General features: G+C 34.0%; 1 protein-coding gene across 1 annotated transcript; it reads left to right on the top strand.

The window, feature by feature from the left end:
• Positions 1–18,945: 18,945 nt before the first annotated feature.
• Positions 18,946–19,560, top strand: LOC132799661 (uncharacterized). The gene has a single exon (XM_060812095.1). It carries the CDS (start codon positions 18,946–18,948, stop codon positions 19,558–19,560), a length of 615 nt encoding a protein of 204 aa, XP_060668078.1.
• Positions 19,561–19,819: the final 259 nt, after the last annotated feature.

Raw genomic sequence — 19,819 nt, 5'->3', positions numbered from 1 at the left:
ACAAATATAACATTTGACCACCCAAAATAATTTGGTCGTGGAATGCCTTATGCTAACATTATTTGCTATTTTTCCTTAAAAAAGAATTTTAAGTTATATTATTAGTGATTAATATATTGGTCCTTTATAAATACTTTTAGTGACCAACAGTGGTTGGTCGTTGAAACTTCATGTTCCCGCCAAAAAAAAAGGTGGGAAAGCTTTCCGCCCTGCCTTTTTAACTACCAAATAGTTTTTGGTCAGCGAAAATTTATATTTGTGACCAAATTTCTAGTCACCATAATAGGTCAACCAAAATTCTACACATTTCTCTTACTATCGTTTCTGCGACTAAATATCGGTCGTTGTTTTATTCATTCAGTGACCATTACTTTTTCGTCACTGACAGCATAGTCGCTAATTCCCATTTTTTTTGTAGTGCTTCCAACGGAAAATCCGGCAGCACCTCCCCTAAGGGTAGGACTTACCAAAAGTTACCTGCACTGAAAACACACATCTATACTCATCCCCTTATTTCTCCCGCAAAACTACAAATTGATTCCACAAATTTACAGGACTTCACAACAATAACGGTAAACCAGTGCATAAATAAAACATAAGTGTCCAAATAGTATATAGAGCTTCATGAAATGCTAATCAACAGAAAATACAACAAGATGAAAGAAATGATACAACTGAAAGGAATGAGTACAAAAGTACTTCTCGAAACATGATAGCGGCGGAGAATTGGTTCGCCTCGGAAGAACGTCTACCACCCCTTGCACCTAAGGGAACGGAACTTAAAAATGTGAGATGCTAATCATCTCAATGAGTGACCCTAGCTACTGAACACTTTTAATGATAATAACAATAATAATATAACAAATAAGGGAATTGAATTAATACCAACAATTAATAAATAAATAATAATAGTTGGAAATAATAATTTTCCCTCAAAACTCTCACCAATCACTCCGTTGGAAATGTTCCCTTTTTAAAACGATTTCACAAAACCCGATATTCGTACTTCCCGAAAACCAAGGGACCAAACATTTGATAAACAATAAATAAATAAATACCCCAATATATAATTAAAATGTAATAAATTATAATAAATAATTTTTGAACACCTTTGGGGTTTGAAACTTTATCTGAAAATTACACTTGATGCACCACAACATATACCAGTGATGCCCTCTAATACCTAGCGTCCCGAGCACCGACTGGCGGGGTGATTAAAGAGAGAAACTTGTAAACAGCACTTCGGCGTCCCGACAGTACAGCTGCTGAAACCGTCATCCCGGCCAAGGAGAGGGGCGGCTGTGGCCAATAACAAACTTGCCTACCCACAGTCCAATGGCAACCACGGGAGACATAATACTTGCGCGCTAAACCACGTGTACATACACCAGAACACCAATACTGTATGAGTGCGTCTAAAATAATTATTAAACCAACCGTACCGTTTTCCAAAATTACCGTGGGAAATATATTAAATTTTCACACTTACCATCCCACATTTTTTTATTTAACAAACCAGTACGAAAACATCGATAACAAATAAACCATAATTTTCTCGTAATACGAGGTTCAACAGATAAAATACCGTGGGCATAATTATAAAATTAAACCACCAATTTAACAAATATTTTCATAAAATATTTAAACCAATTATGCCCAAAATAATACTTAAAACCACGTATGACTATTACCGAAATATACTTTGCTCATGCATAATAAATAAATTAAATCACAATAAAACCATAATTAAATTGTACCACATGAGCATAATTTAAATACCAATTAAACATAATTAATTGCCAAAATATTTTTGAAGGTGGGTCAATCACCTTAAGCGCGTAAATCAGCTAAGATCCTCTGCACGATCAACTCCACTACTCGTACGCGCACCTAAAAGATCCACAATACACCAACCAAATATATTAATATTTTAATCGGGTAATTCCCAAATGGGTACCCGGGGAGCGAACTCAAACGACAACTAAAAGTTACGAGTTATATACCGAATCGAAGCTTGAGTGATGAGGATCACGGATTCGGTCTTACTTTCCGGTGATCGGACTCGAGGGGGTCGGAATCTTGCCGGAAAGCTTTCGGGATTCGACTCCTCAATTCTCCCTAACTGTCGTGAATTGGCGGAAAAGGATGCCGGATTTGGATTCAGGAGGTCGGACATAGTGAACAAGGACCGGCGGTGCAACTGGGTACTCGCCGGAACAGTAACTTCCGGCGAGCCGCCGCGGTCACCGGCAACCATCATTGGCGGCGGTGCGTGCGGTGGCCGTTGGCTGAGATTTTTGGTGGTTTTGTAGATCGAGGGGAGAGGATTCCAACGGGACCAGTGGTGAGGCAAACAGAGGCCGGACGGCGGAGAAATCGGGGTTTGAAGATTTTCGGTCCCTCGCCGGAAAACGCTCCGATCCCGGCGCGTCGGAGGTCCGATGGCCATGAAATTTGGTGGGTAGGCCGGACTTGAAGAGGTGGTGAGGGATGGCTGGCGCGTGTGGCCTAAAAATGGCCGAAAATAGGGCAAACGGCGGTGGAGGGAAAAATCACCGCCGAGCTTCGCCGCCTCGATCCGGGCGTTTTCGGCGACCAACGGCCGTGAAATTTCAGGGTTTGGCTGGAAATGGGGAGAGGCTTCCATCTGGCCGGCGCGTGTAATGAGAATCGATTGAAAATTTTGAAGATTCCGGCGGCTGGTCGGTTTCTCTCTTTCTCTCTCTCTTTCTCTCTCTTTCCCAAGATTTTTGTCAAATAAAAGCCACCATGGTGACACTGTTCATCCATGTGGACCAATCAGGTGATGACACATGGCGTTACTGTGCACTTAAGCCAGATATAATAAAATATTACGGTATCCGGCGAACTTCAAACGTCCATAACTTTTTAACCAAATGTCCGATTTAAACGTGCCGCTAGTCTATGAACTCATATCGACGAGTACTTTACAACCATACGAGAGTCAAAACAAAATTACACAACAAGAAAAAGTCAACTCCGGCACCTTTTGGACTGTTTGCACCTCAACTTGTTTTGCCCATAACTTTCAAACTGTAGCTCCGTTTTCGACGTGCTACTAGTCTACGAACTCGGGGCATCATGCACTTCGCCACGGTACCCTGGTCAACTAGAAATTCCAACTGGGACAAAAAGTCAACTTTTGACCCGCTCGGTCAACGGTCAACCTCGGTCAATGTGCACGGATTCCGATGTGATTTGGGACGGGGTGTTACATAAATTTGTGTTGACCAAGGCACCTTTACAAAGTACGTGTCATCCCGAGTTCATAGAATCAGAGCTATGCTTTGGAAGTTATGAGCAAAACAAATTGAGGTCCGAACTGTCCAAGGGGTGTCGGAGTTGACTTCTTGTTCGTGCAAAATTGAGCTTTGACTCATGTATGGTTGTGAAGTACTCCTTGATACGAGTTCATAGACTAGCGGCACACCTAATTAGGACATTTTGTTGAAAAGTTATGGAACTGCAAAGTTTTTCTAACACTGTAATATTTTATATTATTTTATGCTTGTGTAAAATGTGTGCATTGTACGTACCATGTGTCAAAATCACAGTCACTCCTGTGAGTGCACAGTGGCACCCATGGGATGGTTTCTTATTGGCTAGACCGTGTGTGGGTCGGGGGGAAGAGAGAGAAAGAGAGGAAGAGAGAGAGAGAGAGAGAGACCACCACCACCAGCCACCGTTTTTGTACACGCGCCACCCCACCACCTCCACCTCCTCATTTCCAGCCAGCCCACCAAATCCCACTGTCAACCGACTGCCGACGCACCCGGATTGAGGCTTTTTCCGGCGGCAGTGCCTATTGTTTCAAACCCATATTTCTCTCTATCCCGACATCCGTTCGCCTCACCGCTGGTCCCATCTGTTCACCCGTCCTCCAATCTACATTTCGTCCAAAAATCACGAACAGTGGCCACCAGATGTGCTGCCGATAGTGACGATTTTCGATGACCACATCGGCTCGTCGGGAAATCGATTTTCAGTGAGTTCCCAGTCACACCGCCCATCTTTTCCCATTAATTCCGACCCCCTGAACTCAAATTCGGTGTCCTTTTTACCCAATTCTTAATGGATTGTGAGAATCGAGGGCTTAAAACCTGAGAGCTTTCTGGCGAGATTTCGACCACCACAGGTCCGATCTTCGGAAAATACAACCATGTCTGTAATCCTCGCTTCACAAACTTCGATTCGGTATATCATTCGTAAATTTTGGTTATCATTTGTGTTTGCTTCCCAGGTATCCCTTTGTGAGTTACTCGATTAAAATATTAATTTAATCAATTTTGTGTAATGTTGATATTTTAGGTGCACGTGTGGGTAGTGGAGTTGATCTTGTGGAGGATCTTGATTGATACACGTGTTCGAGGTTAGTGACCCACCTTCAAAATTAATTTCGGGTGTCAAATTAATTATGTTTCATTATATTTTAATATTTGAATGTTTTATTCTATGTTAATTATTTGATAAATTGTGAATTAAATTTTGATGCCAATATTTGAGTAATTTGAAACATATGATTTTTTGACAAATTATGGAAATCTAGATTTTATGAAAATTTGATATCTAAAGGAATTATGAATTTAATATTATTTAACTTATTGTGGAATTTATTTGTGAATTTATTTTGATTAATAAAAATACATTTATATGAATTTATGAAAATTTGAATTTTTATGTGATTTATCAGAATTCCATTTATCCTGGACCTTGAGGATTAAAATTTGTTCTAAAATTATGTTGAAGAAAACATTTACGCATTGATTTAATTGTGGCCAAATTGATGGAATTTATGCGATGAATTTATGATGATGATTTTAAAAAGAGATATATGGAAAATTACAGGTTTAAATGGATAAAATAAACCCAGTAATATTTTATATAAATATTGATTTTATGATTTACAAGTTTTTAGATGCACCACACACGTACTGGTGTTCTGTATATGTGGATATGATTAGTGCGCATATGGATATGATTAGCACGCAGGTGGGTGTGAGTAGCGTGTAGGTGATTTATGGGTTTGTCCTATGGTTGCCATCGGACCGAGGGTCGGCAAGTTGATATCGGCAATAGCCACCCCCCTCCATGGCAAAGACGCCACGCAACTGTATGCCGGTTTCTCTCTTTAACCTCTTGTTTGGCGATGCTCGGGACGCTATGATACGAACCTAGGACGACCTGCTCCTAAACCCGTATTATATTAGCCCGAATCTTTAATTAAGTTCAAGTTCTAATGGAATGGACCTCAACCCCTAACCAACCTGTGGTTAGAAACCTTGGTATAATGTAGACGCCACAATAGGGGATGGAAAACCTATTGATAAGTCAAGCTAAAACAACCAATTCTCTAATGGTGTTTTAGGTGTTCTCAAAGAACAAAGAGATAATTAATCTCACAAATATTTTCTCAATCAAATCAAAGTTGTATTCTTATTGAAAAATAAGCCTTTAAATAGGCTACAAAGCCATGAAATAAAACCCTAGAACATAAAGAAAACCAGCCACCACACATAAAAAAACCTTGTTGGCTGAAACTATACTACCTTTCCTAATATAAGTTTGATTAATTAATTCCTTTATATTATATTAGGAATTAATTAATTTGCAATGGAAAGAATAAAATAAAAACCTTCCTAAAGTTATTTGTCCAGAAAATAAATAAATAAAAGACAAAAAGTAATGGTAGTTTCCTAAAACAAAAAATAAAAACAAATTAGGAAACTAAAAATGCTAGCCTTTTGATCAAGTTGACTTTGATTAATCTTTGACCTCTTTGAGCTCTAAATCAGCTTCTAGATGCTTTTTAGATGCCAAATAAGCTGAATATGAAGTCCCACACGTTGCCCATGCTTGGAAAAATAAGAAAAGGCTAATACAGTAAATACAGTAAAGCCATCAAGCAATACAGCAAATTCGGCCAAATTGTTGATGCTGTCCGTACAAGCCCTTTTTGATTGCATTTGAGGCTGCCTTAACTTGATTCCATGACCTATTAGGCATATGTATTGAACCCATAAAGCATTGGAACCATTTCATACTTCCCGGACTCCAAAAATGTACCAAAACCGTCACCCGGGTCCGTATCGGCTTCCACCACTTGGATGCTTAGAATAGGCTTTGTATCTTCAAGTATGGACAAGCTCTGTTGAGATTGATTACCCCCTGTATAAATACTCCCAGATTGTCCTTAAATCTCTTAATTTGAGCTCTTGTGATTGGCCTAGTCTTCATCCGTGTCGAGTCAGCACCCCAGCGGGTTATTGGTTGAGAGGCCTCAGGCGGAATCACATCATGCTGGGTACCGTCGATGCCATTGGTATATAGTGGGTGCATCAAATGGTTTTCACGACATAATTTTCAAAGATGAAATATTATAAAATCTTATTTTAATAAAAATGTATTTAACAGTGTTTTATTATTTAAATTTAAACTTTTACACAATTTCTATAAAAATGTTTTTATGATTTTATTATTCAAATTGTTTTGGTATTTTGAAATCAATTCTATTATATTATATTTTCTTCTATTTATTTTATTTTATTCTTACCATTTATTTTTAATGGATGTTTTAATTTGATTTAATTATTCCTTTACTTAGTTATTCAGTTAATTGATTTATTCTAATTATTTAATTATTTCTTGAATTGTCTTAATATGTGTTTCATTGATATTTTTGTATTATTTGTTTACGATATGTTATTGATCTTTTAGTAGCTGTTATAAAATTATTTTTATTTTTATTTCTATTTTTATTTTCATTATACATTTTGGATCCTTAAATTATTGTATTTGATTTGAAATTTATTTGACTAATTGTTTTCTTGATTTTCAGGGCATACAAATATCGAGTTTTGTGAAAACGTTTTAAGTGACTGTGAGAATTTTGAGAGAAACATTATTTTCAATTATTATTAATTAATCAAGTTTATATTATTGTTATATTATTATTATTTATTTCCCTGAGTAGTAGATTGAGTCACTCACTAAGATGATTCACATCTCATATTTTCAATTTTCGTTCCCTTAGGCTCAAGTGGTAGACATTGTTCGATCAAGGTGAGCTCGACAGTTTGATCGTTCCTGGAAATCCGAGAAGTCTTCTTTTCTTCATTTCTTATTGTGTAATTTTCTTTATACTCTGTTTGTATTAATTATCATACTTAGAACTTTATTAACGCTTTGTATACTATGTTGGATGTATTATTTAATTGATTATGCACTAATTCCCTGTTATTCATTTGAAGTGTTGCAAATTTGTGGAATTAAATTGTAGTAAGTGGAAGGAATAAGGTGGTGTATGTAGAAGTGTATTTTCAGTGCAGGGAAATTGTGGTAAGTCCAACCTTTAGGAAAGGTTCTACCGGATTTTCCATTGGAGGGTCTAGTAGGATTTTCCTGGGATTAGGACTTGTCTCGAATTCCGATGAGGGATCTTGGATGGGTTCTGACATTTTTACTAGTTACCACTGGTCTCACACAATAATTAATGTGTTCCATGCCAAAGCAAAAATCTTGGCTTACTTATCATCCTGAATCAAGAGAATATATCCAACTTCATGAATTGTATTACTCCCTATAGCTTCTTTTACAATTAATATATATTTAAGCTTCCAGTAGTAACAAATATGATCTAAGACCCAGAAGCAGATCATCAGCAAGAGCAATTCTCAAAGAAAAAAGAAGGTATATTCCTTATGATGTTCTAGTCAGAATTGTGGGGATGAGTGTAGATATGTCCATCCTTTGGTAATGGTCAAACCCAAACGCTTAGTTTATGTTGTTGAAACTGATGATATATATATATATATATATCTGATAATGGTCTTGTTTTATTATTGTTTTCCTGTATTTGGCTTTTGGTTATCTGATTGTCTTGTGGTTATTTTGTTAGCATTGTCAATTTTCACTGAATAAGTTAGAAGGAAAAATAAATATGCTTGATCTCGTTGAAAAAAGGGATTTTTTATAATTACAATAAAAAATAATATACTTAATTAATAGTGTAAATTGATATATGTATTTACATATAAAATTTAATTTTTTATTACATACAAAACTATATTAATTTATAATTTTAAAAATAAATGAAAATTAAATTATAACATAATATTTTCTAAATAATAATTAATGAAAAATAAAGATAATTAATGAAATTTTGTAATTGTAATTTTTTCTTTACATTGTTATTAAATTGTAATTTTTTTACACCCATAAATTACATTAATATATGGTTTTCAAAACCAATTAAAATGATATTATAATATGTTAAATCATATGTACAAATAAAAAAACATAACATCATATTTAATTATAAACTTGTTGATAACTACGATTTTACATACTTGTCTGCATACAAATGTATAAATTTGAGGCTGATAATCTACTTGTATGCCAAATAAATAAATATATCCATTGATAGTAATCCAAACAAACAGCCAATCATCAAATCATTACGCCACTCATTGTTCAAGTTACCACGTGTATGTGCGGTGATATGTTGTATTGGATTTGCCTCATTTAGATTCCTCATCATTCGTTCTACATACTCAGCATATGTTGTTTCAGCTTCTTCAGTTGTATTATAGGCTTGATATAAATTATCCTTAAATCCTTGCACTTGTTGATGACATTCAGGCCAATAATTATATATCCCTGGTTGTCTACTTTTAAACACAATATAAACTCTTCTCCTTGCCATTGAATGTTCCTGCATATTATAATAAATTATAACATAATATAATAATATAATTAAACAAAATAACAATGCATTAAATCAATCAAGTGCATATTAATACATTAAAACATAACACATGCTTCATAAAAGTGTCTTTACATGCATAATTAGATACCAATATCCATTACTATACCACATATGTCAATAAACAACCATACAACATATGTCCATAAAGTTTAAATCCAAATGTTCATAATTATCATCCCCTCATACATAGGCTTAAATATATGATCCACAACGATACTTAGTAATTTAAAAATTTTCTAGCAAATTCAATCTTGCCCACATCCATCCTAATAATCTTAAAAACCTCAACGTTCTATGGATCCAATCTCATTGCCTTATAGATTTTGAGATTGTCATCAACAAAGTATCAAATGTTCTCCTATCCATTCTAAGCTGACTAATACAATTAACATCATTATCTAACAGACTATTTAGAAATGACATATGCAATTCTACATTCCTAGGTAATTGATTCCTATAACCTCTAGCATGTCGCCTTATATATGCCCAGTACATATATTAATAAACAAAAGCAACATAAATGCCGTACAAAAAGACTCTAATTGTGAATCATTTGGAATAAAAAAGAATGCAACGACTTTTCTTCGATCCATATGTACTACCAAAAAAAAAAAAAAATCAAAAACTAGAACAAATAAATTGAAAGAACATTATATTTAAGACACATAATTTATTTTGGATGAAATAGAAACAATTATCTCTGGAACAAAGAAAAGATAAAGAAACAGAATCATTCCCAAACTTTTTTGTTTAATTGATTATGGCAATGAGGTAGAATTAAAGATTAACACAAAAAATATGAATTTCATATTTAATATTTATTTATATTTATGTTCTACTAATATTTTTTGTAGCATTTGTTCATTTGCAATCAAATAATATATTGTATAATTGTTATATTTAACATATATTTTATATATTTTATTTGTTTATAACATGTTTTAAATAAATAAGGCATCAATTTCATAACCTCATTTCAATAGAGTGGATCAGCTTAGTAGGGTGTGTTTGATTGTGTGAGAGAGGGGAATTTTTAGTAGAGAATTTTTAGTAGACATGGAATTAGTTATATTAGGCCAATAAATATAGATAGTATAATAATTTATAAAGAATTTAATAAGAGTGCTGTACAAGGTACAAACAACTAAATCCAATGCCAAATGGATTGGATCAGGTATATAGTATATTATATGTTTATTGGCGTGCCAATGGAAAACTTCAAATGTAGCCAAACATCATCAATATCAATCTCATGAAAAATACCAAATGAGCAAACATGAGAGATTTTCCCAAACATCATTCCCAAACTTAAACTGTAGCCAAACATCATCAATAAAAAGTATCAGATGGAATTATTTTCCACATCCAAGGAACACGAGATAGATTTTCTTCCACGAAATACAAAGAAAAAAGGCTTAGCAGGAAAACCAACAAAGAGAAAGTTAAAAAATTTGATTAACACCACTTTAAATACGCACTTTTGTCTAACCAAGCTTTTTTGGCTGTCAGGGACCGAAGTTTCTCAATCACTCGTAAGTTGCACTGCCTCGTTATCCGACCGATCCAAATCAAAAGATAAGTCTAAACAACACAAAAAGAAAGGCATTATGCATAATAGATAAGCTCTAAAGTACACAAGGAGAAATGCCATCTGCATAAAAGATAAGCTCAAAAATAATAACAATAATAAATGAACGAAAAAAAAAAAACTGGCTTTACAGAGAATATAATTTACCTTGCACATAATTGAGGGCATAGATTGCAGGTAAACTTGTCAGGACCCGTCCAAAATTTCTCATCGGAACCCTAGACAAGCCCTGATCCTAGGGAAATACCACCGAACCTTCCAACGGAAAATCCGGCAGCACCTCCCCTAAGGGTAGGACTAACCAAAAATTTCCTGCACTGAAAACACACTTATATAAACATCCCCTTATTCCTCCCACATTAGTACAATATAATTCCACAAATTTATAGCACTCCAATTGAATAACAGTAATCGGTGCATAATTAATAACTAAATATCCAATACAGTATACAGAGCATTATACAATTAAATGTGGAATTAATACAATGTCAGATAAAGAATTAATACAAGATGAAGGGGGAAAAGGAAATAAAATACTTCTTGGACTTTTGGCAATGAACTAAGACGTCGGGCTCGTCCCGAACGATCAACGTCTCCCAACCTGGACCTAGGGGAATGGAATTTAAAAATATGAGATGCTAATCATCTCAGTGAATGATCCTATCTACTGAACACTTTTAATACTAATAATATAACAAATAAAGGAACTTAATTAATACCAACAATTAAATAGATAAATAAATAATAAACAATTGGAAGTAATAGTTTCTCTCAAAAACCTCACTATTCACTCCGTTGGAAATGTTCCCCTTTTTAAAACATTTTCACAAAACCCATTATTCGTATTTCCCGAAAACCAAGGGATCAATTTAATAAATAATAATTAAATAACCCAAATATAAATAAAATGTTATAAAATATAATAAATAATTTTTGAACACTTTAGGGTTTGAAATTTCTTTCTGAAAATTTATACTTGACGCACCACACCATATACCAGTGATGCCCTCCGATACCCAGTGTCCTGAGCACCGACTGACAGGGAGGTTAAAGAGAGAAACTTGCATACGGCGCTTCGGCGTCCCGAGAGCGTCGCTGCTAAAACCGTCATCCCGGCCACGGAGGGGGGCGGCTGATGCGCAATATATAAGACTTGCCTGCCCTCGGTCCAATGGCAACTCACGGGAGACATAATAACTTGCGCGCTAATCCTCATATACAACCAGAACACCAATACTATATGAGTGCATCTAAAACCAATTCTTAATTTCTTATTACCGTACCGATTTTTCAAAAATCACCGTGGGAATTATACAAATTTGCAAACTCACCATCCCACATTTTTCTTTAACATTTCTGGTACGAAACCATCGATAACAATATAAAAATAACTTTTCTCGTAACATGAGATTCCACAAATAATATTCCACGGGCATAATTATAAAATTTAAACCACCAATTAAACCAATATTTTCCTTGAAATATTTAAACCAATTATGCCCAAAAAATAATATAAAAATCCAGATACAATTAATTAATGAAAATACTTTGCTCATGTGTAATAAATACAATTAAATCATAATAAAATAATAATCGGGAATTTCTTAACAACCCAAAATTTCATTTAGCATCAATGGGTATATATATATAAAATAATACATTTTCCCAATTATATTAAATTCCACCACATGAGCAAATTCTAGATATCAAATTAACACAACATAAATATAATTAATTGCCCAAAATAGTTTTCAAGGTGGGTCACTCATCTGGAACACGTATTTAAATCACGATCCACCATAGGATCGATTCCACAATGCACACGTGCTCCTAGAACACAATTCACACACAGTCAAATAAATTAATATTTTATTCGAATAAATAATACCCGGTACCCGGAGGGTCTAACATAAACGTTAACCAAAATTGACAAATTATATATCTATGGAAAGCTTGTGAGATGAGGATCACATTACCGACCTCCATTGAGCTCAGTTCAACCGGCGGTGGCCGGAATTTGGCCGGAAAGCTTCGGCCGAGTTTAAACTCCAGGGATCTCTCAAACGGTGGGGATTTTGGCCAATCTAACCTCGAAAATGGACTCAGAGGGGTTGAAAATGGTGGGATAGAGGTATGGGATAGGTTGGGTTGGCCAGAAAACACACAAATCGAGGAGAGAGAAAAACTCCGACCGTCGAGCTTCGCCGGCTCGATCTGGGAGCGTCCGGAGTCCCCTGGCTGGAAAATTTTAGGGTCGAGCTCGTCTCCTCCCTCCGCTCCTCTCTGGCCGGCGCGTGTAACAAGGTGGTGGCCGGAATTAAAAAAAAGGCAAGAACCTGAGAGGGAGAAAGGAAGAGAAACGAAGAAGAAGGAGGAAGAAGAAGAAGAAAGAAGAAGGGGCCCGTGGCCCTTTTTTCCCACGTGGGGGAAAAGAAAAAAAGAAAAAAAAAAGAAAAGAATACAAATAAAATAAAATAATTAAATAATATTACAAATAATATTATTATATAAAATAACAATAATAAAATAATATGGTATTAAGCATGGTTGACATGTGGCATCTCAACATGGTGACACATGGTCACATTTATTAAGTCATACGTGGCACATTGTTACACGTTTAAAAATAATATTAAAATAATACAGTATTTTAAAACTTTGCAGGTCCATAAATTTTTAACCAGATATCCAATTTAAGTGTGCCGCTAGTCTATGAACTTGTATCAACTAGTACTTCACAACCATGCATGAGTCAAAGCTCAACTTTGCATGAATAAAAAGTCAACTCCGGCACCACTTGGACAATTTGGACCTTAACTTGTTTTGCTCATAACTTTCAAACCGTAGCTCCGTTTCCAACGTGCTACTAGTCTACGAACTCGTAACAGTACCTCAGTCAACCTAGAATTCCATCCGAGTTAAAAAGTCAAATTTTGACCCCTTAGGTCAACGGTCAACGGTCAACCTTGGTCAAAGTTGGAAAATTTCCGTTGTGATTTGGGACGGGGTGTTACAAACTCAAATCATTATAAGGGAATATTCTAATCCTCTCTTAACCATTGACAAAGCTTTGCTTTTTGTGCATGTTAAAAATGGAACAAAGATCTGGAAAATATATCACTGAATTGTATACTGTAATTCTAGCTCCATTAGAATATTACAAAATTAACTCCTATAGTCAGCCTAAAGAAGAGGTCAAGTGTAGATTAATGTAGTATGGTGGGTGGGGTCAATTGTATGGTTTCCTAATGTGGTTTCACAATGCCTACTACAATTTCAAATTAATGCCAGAAGGGTCTAGATATGTCTTAAGAGTGAAAAATCCTTTTTCTAAACTAATAGCATCTCCATTTGCTTCATTAAGGGCATATAACAACAGGCATCCCAATTTTGGACATGTTAACATCATCTAAAAGATGCTCCTGAAAGAGGAAGAAGAAGTATACAAATAGTAATCAAAAACCAAGTACCCTGAAGATCAAGCATGGCTATCCCTATCCAAAATAGAGAAGGTGCAATTTCACTTTCATTGTTTACCCCAAAACTCAAACAAAAAACAACATTACATGTACCCCAGAACAATTGTTTCTATTTCCCTGCAAGTAAGACACAAAATAAAGAAAAACATAAATTTCACTTTCACCTTCACTATCTCCAATTCAAAACAAAATAATTAAAGGCAAAATATGCTTATTTCCAACTAAGTGTTCATATAGAAAAATAGAAGCTTAAATTAGAATTTTATGACAATGATAAATGATCATTGATTCATTGAATAATCTGACTCTTAATCATACCTTAAAATGATCAGGGACACATAACATCATATGTCTTGTTTAGATGTTAAGAAGCCCACCATTTTTTTTTCTATGTTGTAACAAAGGTGTAATTTCAACTAAGATCTAACCAGGAAGAATTGATGGTAGTACTGGTTGTCCCACAAAGGCTCAAAACAGCTATACCTCCCCCACCACATAAAGAGGAACAAAACTTATTATTAAACCAATAAATTATTCTCAATTATCCTTCTGATTTAGTAAAAAGCGGGAAAAAAAAAGGAATGAAAGAAACAAATTCGTACGTGAAAAAGGAAGCTTGACTCTTTCCTTTACGATCAGTTGATAACATCCCACTAAGTAATAACAAGTCAGAAAGCAGATTGAAAGGATAGATAGCACAGAGATCAGAGAGCATGAAAACCATCCCCCACATGGAAGAAAGAAAGAAGGTTCATCATCTAAAATACTTATACAAACAAAGGAAAGGCAGTCTCTGTAACTGGTTAGGAGCCCCTAAAAGTATTTTGGAAACATTTACATCTTTTATTACGAAGTTATTGTAACAAAATACTTCATTGAAGCAAAAGATATCAAAACATTTGGTGGATGCAAAATGGTGAAGTTTGACAATCTGTTTATCTCATTTATGCAAGGCCTTTACTACATTATACCAAACGAGCAATGATAATTTCCAAGAATGAGAATGTTGATACTCTAGACTCCGAGAACAATAAATCAGACCGATCAAATAAGTTAGAACTATTTCACAGACTTCAAACTCATGAGACCAAATAAATAAAAAATTACAGTAAATTAATAGCTGCATAAACTAAAACCTATTACTCTCAAGAAGAATTTAGAGAACAGAATAAGAAAATATCGACAGTATGTAGGGATATTACCTTTGCTGCTAAGGTTTTGTGTTCCAGGGATAACCGATACATTTTGGGAGGAGGAAGATACAAAAGAGTGCCTAGACACCTTTCTCAAATATATTCTATTTTTAAGACAGAACATGCAGTAGAAAATTTATTAAAAATTGTTCCATACTAATACAAACTACAAAAATTGCCCAAACCGAAAGAAATAACATGTTGCAAAAGAGCATTTCAAAAAACAATTTTCCCATACCATAATAAGAAACAACAAAAGACCCAAATGTTAGAGAAAAAGGATGGATCTAGTAAGATCGGCTTTCATTTCAACAAAAAAGGACAAGAAAAAAGGTCAAGGAAGAAGAAGAATCTACATATTCAGAGATGCAGAGATGGAGGGTACTCACAGACCGTGTCTCTTTCTGAGAGATGCAGATGTCCGGTGAGGTCCTTCAATTTTCCACCACGTTCCAGTGAGGTCCTTCGGTGAGAGAATAGAGATACTTTCTAGATCTAGTAAGATCTGATTTCATTTCAACAAATGACAAGAAGAAAAGTCAAGGAAGAAGAAGACTCAACAAATACAGAGATGCAGAGATGGAGGGTACTCACCGATCGTGTTTCTTTCTCCGAGAGATGCAGATGTCCGGTGAGCTCCTTCAATTTTCCACCAAATTCCAGCGAGCTCCTTTAGCGAGAGAGTAGAGTAGGGTTTCATTTCATTTTGGGACAAAAATGACCTGGAGGGAGACGGGTCACATGAGTCCCAATCGATTGGGATAAAATCACTGTTTAGGTTAAGTTGTCCTAAACTCAAAATGGCAAATCAAACATCATACTTGGGACACAATCCCATTCTATCCTGGCCAATCCCATATACCAAACACACCCTAAGATTTTAAAGCACCAATAGGAATTTAATTAAAAAAATTCCTAATTCATAAAAGGAACAACGTTGTGAGAGTACTACATCTGTTTTATAAAATAAATAAATGAATAAAATGTACTATATGTGTTGAATATTTAAGAAATTGTTTTATCAGAAAGAAAAAGATTTTAATATTTGAATAAAAAATTCCCAAGTGGTTATTGATTATCTTATTTACTTAGTTGTATAAGAACTAAGCTGGAAAGTTGTTTGAACTTCCACTAGTACGGTATCTGTTTATCAAAATAAGGTAAATTCTATTTTTATGCTTTACTTGGACAATAAGATTAAAATACGATTTGTTCTTTTTTTCCAAGTTGCTTCTTCAGGTAAATAATTAATTTGTTAAAAAAAAAAGGCAAATAATTAAGGTTTTGCCTTAAAAGACCACCATGTCTAGAGAAAAAGTAAAACTGATCTAGTGAAAAATAAAATTGAAGAATAAAATGAAAAATAGAGAAATTCAAAGAACTCTGGGGGGTCATTTGGAACAACCTAATATAACTCCACAATTCAGAGTTATTTGTGAAGTCGAGAATTATATTAAAATTCATTTTAACAGAACCATTTTAATTTGACCTGGAGTAGATCAATATGATCTTATTTATTTTTTCTCGAGTTAACTTTGTTGGCCCTATCTTTAAAAAAAATAATAATAATAATAAATAAATCCTTTGTTGGCCCCACAATATTATTGTTAGTCATCCTTTCAGAGACATAGCTCAGTTAATGATCCAAATTCGAGGCTCATGCCTCCAAAATAATATCTCTATCTATATACATATATATATTATTGTAAATCCTGTATTTTTTTTTTCTTTTCCGTTGAATTCTTTATTAAAATCTTGCTTGACTGAGTTATGATATTTATTAATCATTTTGTATGTAGTCAGAAAACAGACTGCATCATCCTAAAAAATATATACTATTAAAGCAACCTCTTGCGAATATGTACATTTTCGGAAAGAAAATTTTGGGAAAGTTCGCATATACATGATAGAAAAATGACAAGTCAGATTTAGACCTAGTTTGGCTTTTGCTATAACTGTTGTTTTTTTATTCTAGAAGCATACCCTATATATCTTGCTTCTCAAAATACGTTCTAGATAATAAAATAATTCAATCAAAATCTGTTTTAGCAAACACTTAATTACATATTCATGACTAAAAATTCTTGTATAATAAGCCTCTACAATGAATAACCAACTAAGCCTTAGCCTGCTAATATTATTTTGCATATGAATCTGCTTGTATAATTCTATAATGGTAAGGATGAGAATAGAGCTGGTGAGACTAAGACGGTCTTTCCATATGAAATTCACAATGCTTAACATTCTCTTACTATATATTGAATAAACAAAAATTAGAAAAATACATAAATAATGGAATTATTATTTAAATCCATAGATGCTTGAGTTTGATGCAAGTAAATGACAAACTAAGGAGAAAAAGAATTAATTTCCTATGTGCAAAAGAAAAGATCATAATTTTTATACCAGCTATATTAGCTAGCTTGGTTCAAAGGATGTGCTTTGATTAAACTAATAAACTTGCTCCGCCCCAAAGCAAAAAATAAGCTACCAAAAGACATATGCATTCAAACTTTAATAAAGGGTAAATTATAAGAAAAATTATAAAATACTCAATCTTCACAAATGATCAATTTGCTTTGTGAACTGTTTTTTAATTAAAAAAGAAACTGAAATTCAAATTCCCTGCTAAACTTTCGCATGATGTCACATTTGCCCCTCCCCTCTTTGAAGTAAGAAGCTTAATAATAATAATAATAATAAATAAATAAATAAATAAAAATAATGCTATGGATATCAAAATAGTAATTAAATTTATTTATCAAATAAACATTTAAGATATTATTGGTAACTTATTCATATAATCTAAATATAGATAAATAAATTCTTAAATAGATAAATGAATAAAAAAAATTAAATAAATATCATTATATGCATTATCTGTTACATTAATTAATATATAAATTTGATGAATATTTAAGCATTATTTAAAAAAAAAAAAAGTTTATGTCAAGATCAGTTAATAAAGAATAGTAGTATACCAAGATCTGTTTGGATCGTTATGAAATATTTTATACACTGCATATCTTCTAGCAAGCTAGCTAAATACCGCTTCAGAGTTTTAGAGCTGGTGGTAGTTTCATTAGATGCCCTAATTACTCAAAACATTATAAGACTACCGAATACTGTTCATTAACAGAAAAAGATTTTAAAATTATATGCATATAAATTAAGGGAAAATTTTTATTGTTATGATCTTATTTAACTAATTAGGTCTATGTTTTTGATTGCACAGTAGGATTGCATAGGAATTGTACTTTTCTTCAAAGTTGCTTCTTCAAGCAAAGTATTAGAATTGTTTATGCAATTTAGTGGATTTTTTTTATTTTTATTTTTTTCCTTCCCCCCTTTCTTAAGGCTTACCCATAATTTACACCATGACCCTGAGTAGAGAAAAAGCATATATACAGAGTGAGTAATTATATCAATTAATGTAGAGTATATGCCAAAGGTACCTGGCCAGAGGGCATAACCAATTAGAATTTACAATTAAGACAAAGATATGGTTTTGGCTAGGAAAGTGGAAGTCGAAGCCTCATGCTATATTGGTATTTATCGTTGGTACGTCTTGGGTTTGACGCAAGAAATTAGCCAAATTTTTCAACGACCAATGAAATTAAAAAGAGCACCGAAAGAAATAGACAGCAGGGGTCATGTTCTTTATATATGTACACGCTAGTTTGCTTCAATTGGTAAAAACTAATTAATTAAACCAATTCTCGTGTTTTGTTACCCCACCAAAAAATAATATTGTGGCCTAAACCAAGAGATCATAAATATTATCATTAATCTTCTTTTTTGCTCTCTCTATATATAAACTAAAAATCATATCGGTTTCAATATCACCAACTACAAAGAAAAACACCTATCTCCCCCAAGCTCTCTCTTCCTTCTACCAAAATGGCTTCCGGTTCCAGTAGTAGTTCCAAGTCTGAGCAGCAACATTTAGAAAAATTAGAAGCTGCTCAGCAAATGCTAAATGATGATGATGATGACTACTCCAGCAAGCAAATGAAGCACATAGCTTTGGTGGTTATAGGCATAGTTGTGGTTATGAGCAAACCAATGGGCATGATTTGGGCAGTTGTGAAACCAAAACGACCCGTTTATGCTATCGAATATGGTTTGATTTCAAATGCGACAGTCCCAGGCAGCCTGGAATCTCTCATAGGCAACTTCAGGTTTGCGATGAGGTCCTATAATCCAAACACCAAGACCACCATATACTATGATTCAACGAAGATTTTAAGCCGTAACAGTAGCAACAATGTGACTCGAATTTCTTTCTTACGTTTTGCAAAAGTCGAGAAGAAACCTGGTTATGATGATATATTTCAGTACCTACAACACGGGAATGTGTCATCAAACATTTCGGTCCGGGCTGAGATAAGGTATGGGATAGCAAACTGGAAGTCTTCGCCTCTACGTATTGGGATTTATTGTCAACCTGCAAATGTAATGCTGGAACGGAATTTTCAGCCGGCTGATTTTTACGTAGACCTTTTACTTGTCTGATTTTATGGTCAATTGTTGTTGTTGTTGTTGTTGTTGTTTTTTTATTTTTTATTTTTTATTTTTTTTATATATAAAAAAAATAAATTCTTGCTGCATTTCTGTATTGTCGATTATGATTGGTTGTTTATTTTCTCTCGCAATGTAACTGGTCAGAAAAGAAAATAAATAAATATGTATGATTTTGCAGATTAGAAACTATGTAATTAACCACACCAGCACGCGTATATAAATATATTCATTATATAATAATTTTTATATC

This window comes from Ziziphus jujuba, chromosome 10 (assembly GCF_031755915.1).
Source record: "Ziziphus jujuba cultivar Dongzao chromosome 10, ASM3175591v1".
NCBI classification, from domain to species: Eukaryota; Viridiplantae; Streptophyta; class Magnoliopsida; order Rosales; family Rhamnaceae; genus Ziziphus; species Ziziphus jujuba.
The sequence above is the reverse complement of the archived record's forward strand: the minus strand, read 5'-3'. Positions and strand labels throughout refer to the sequence as shown.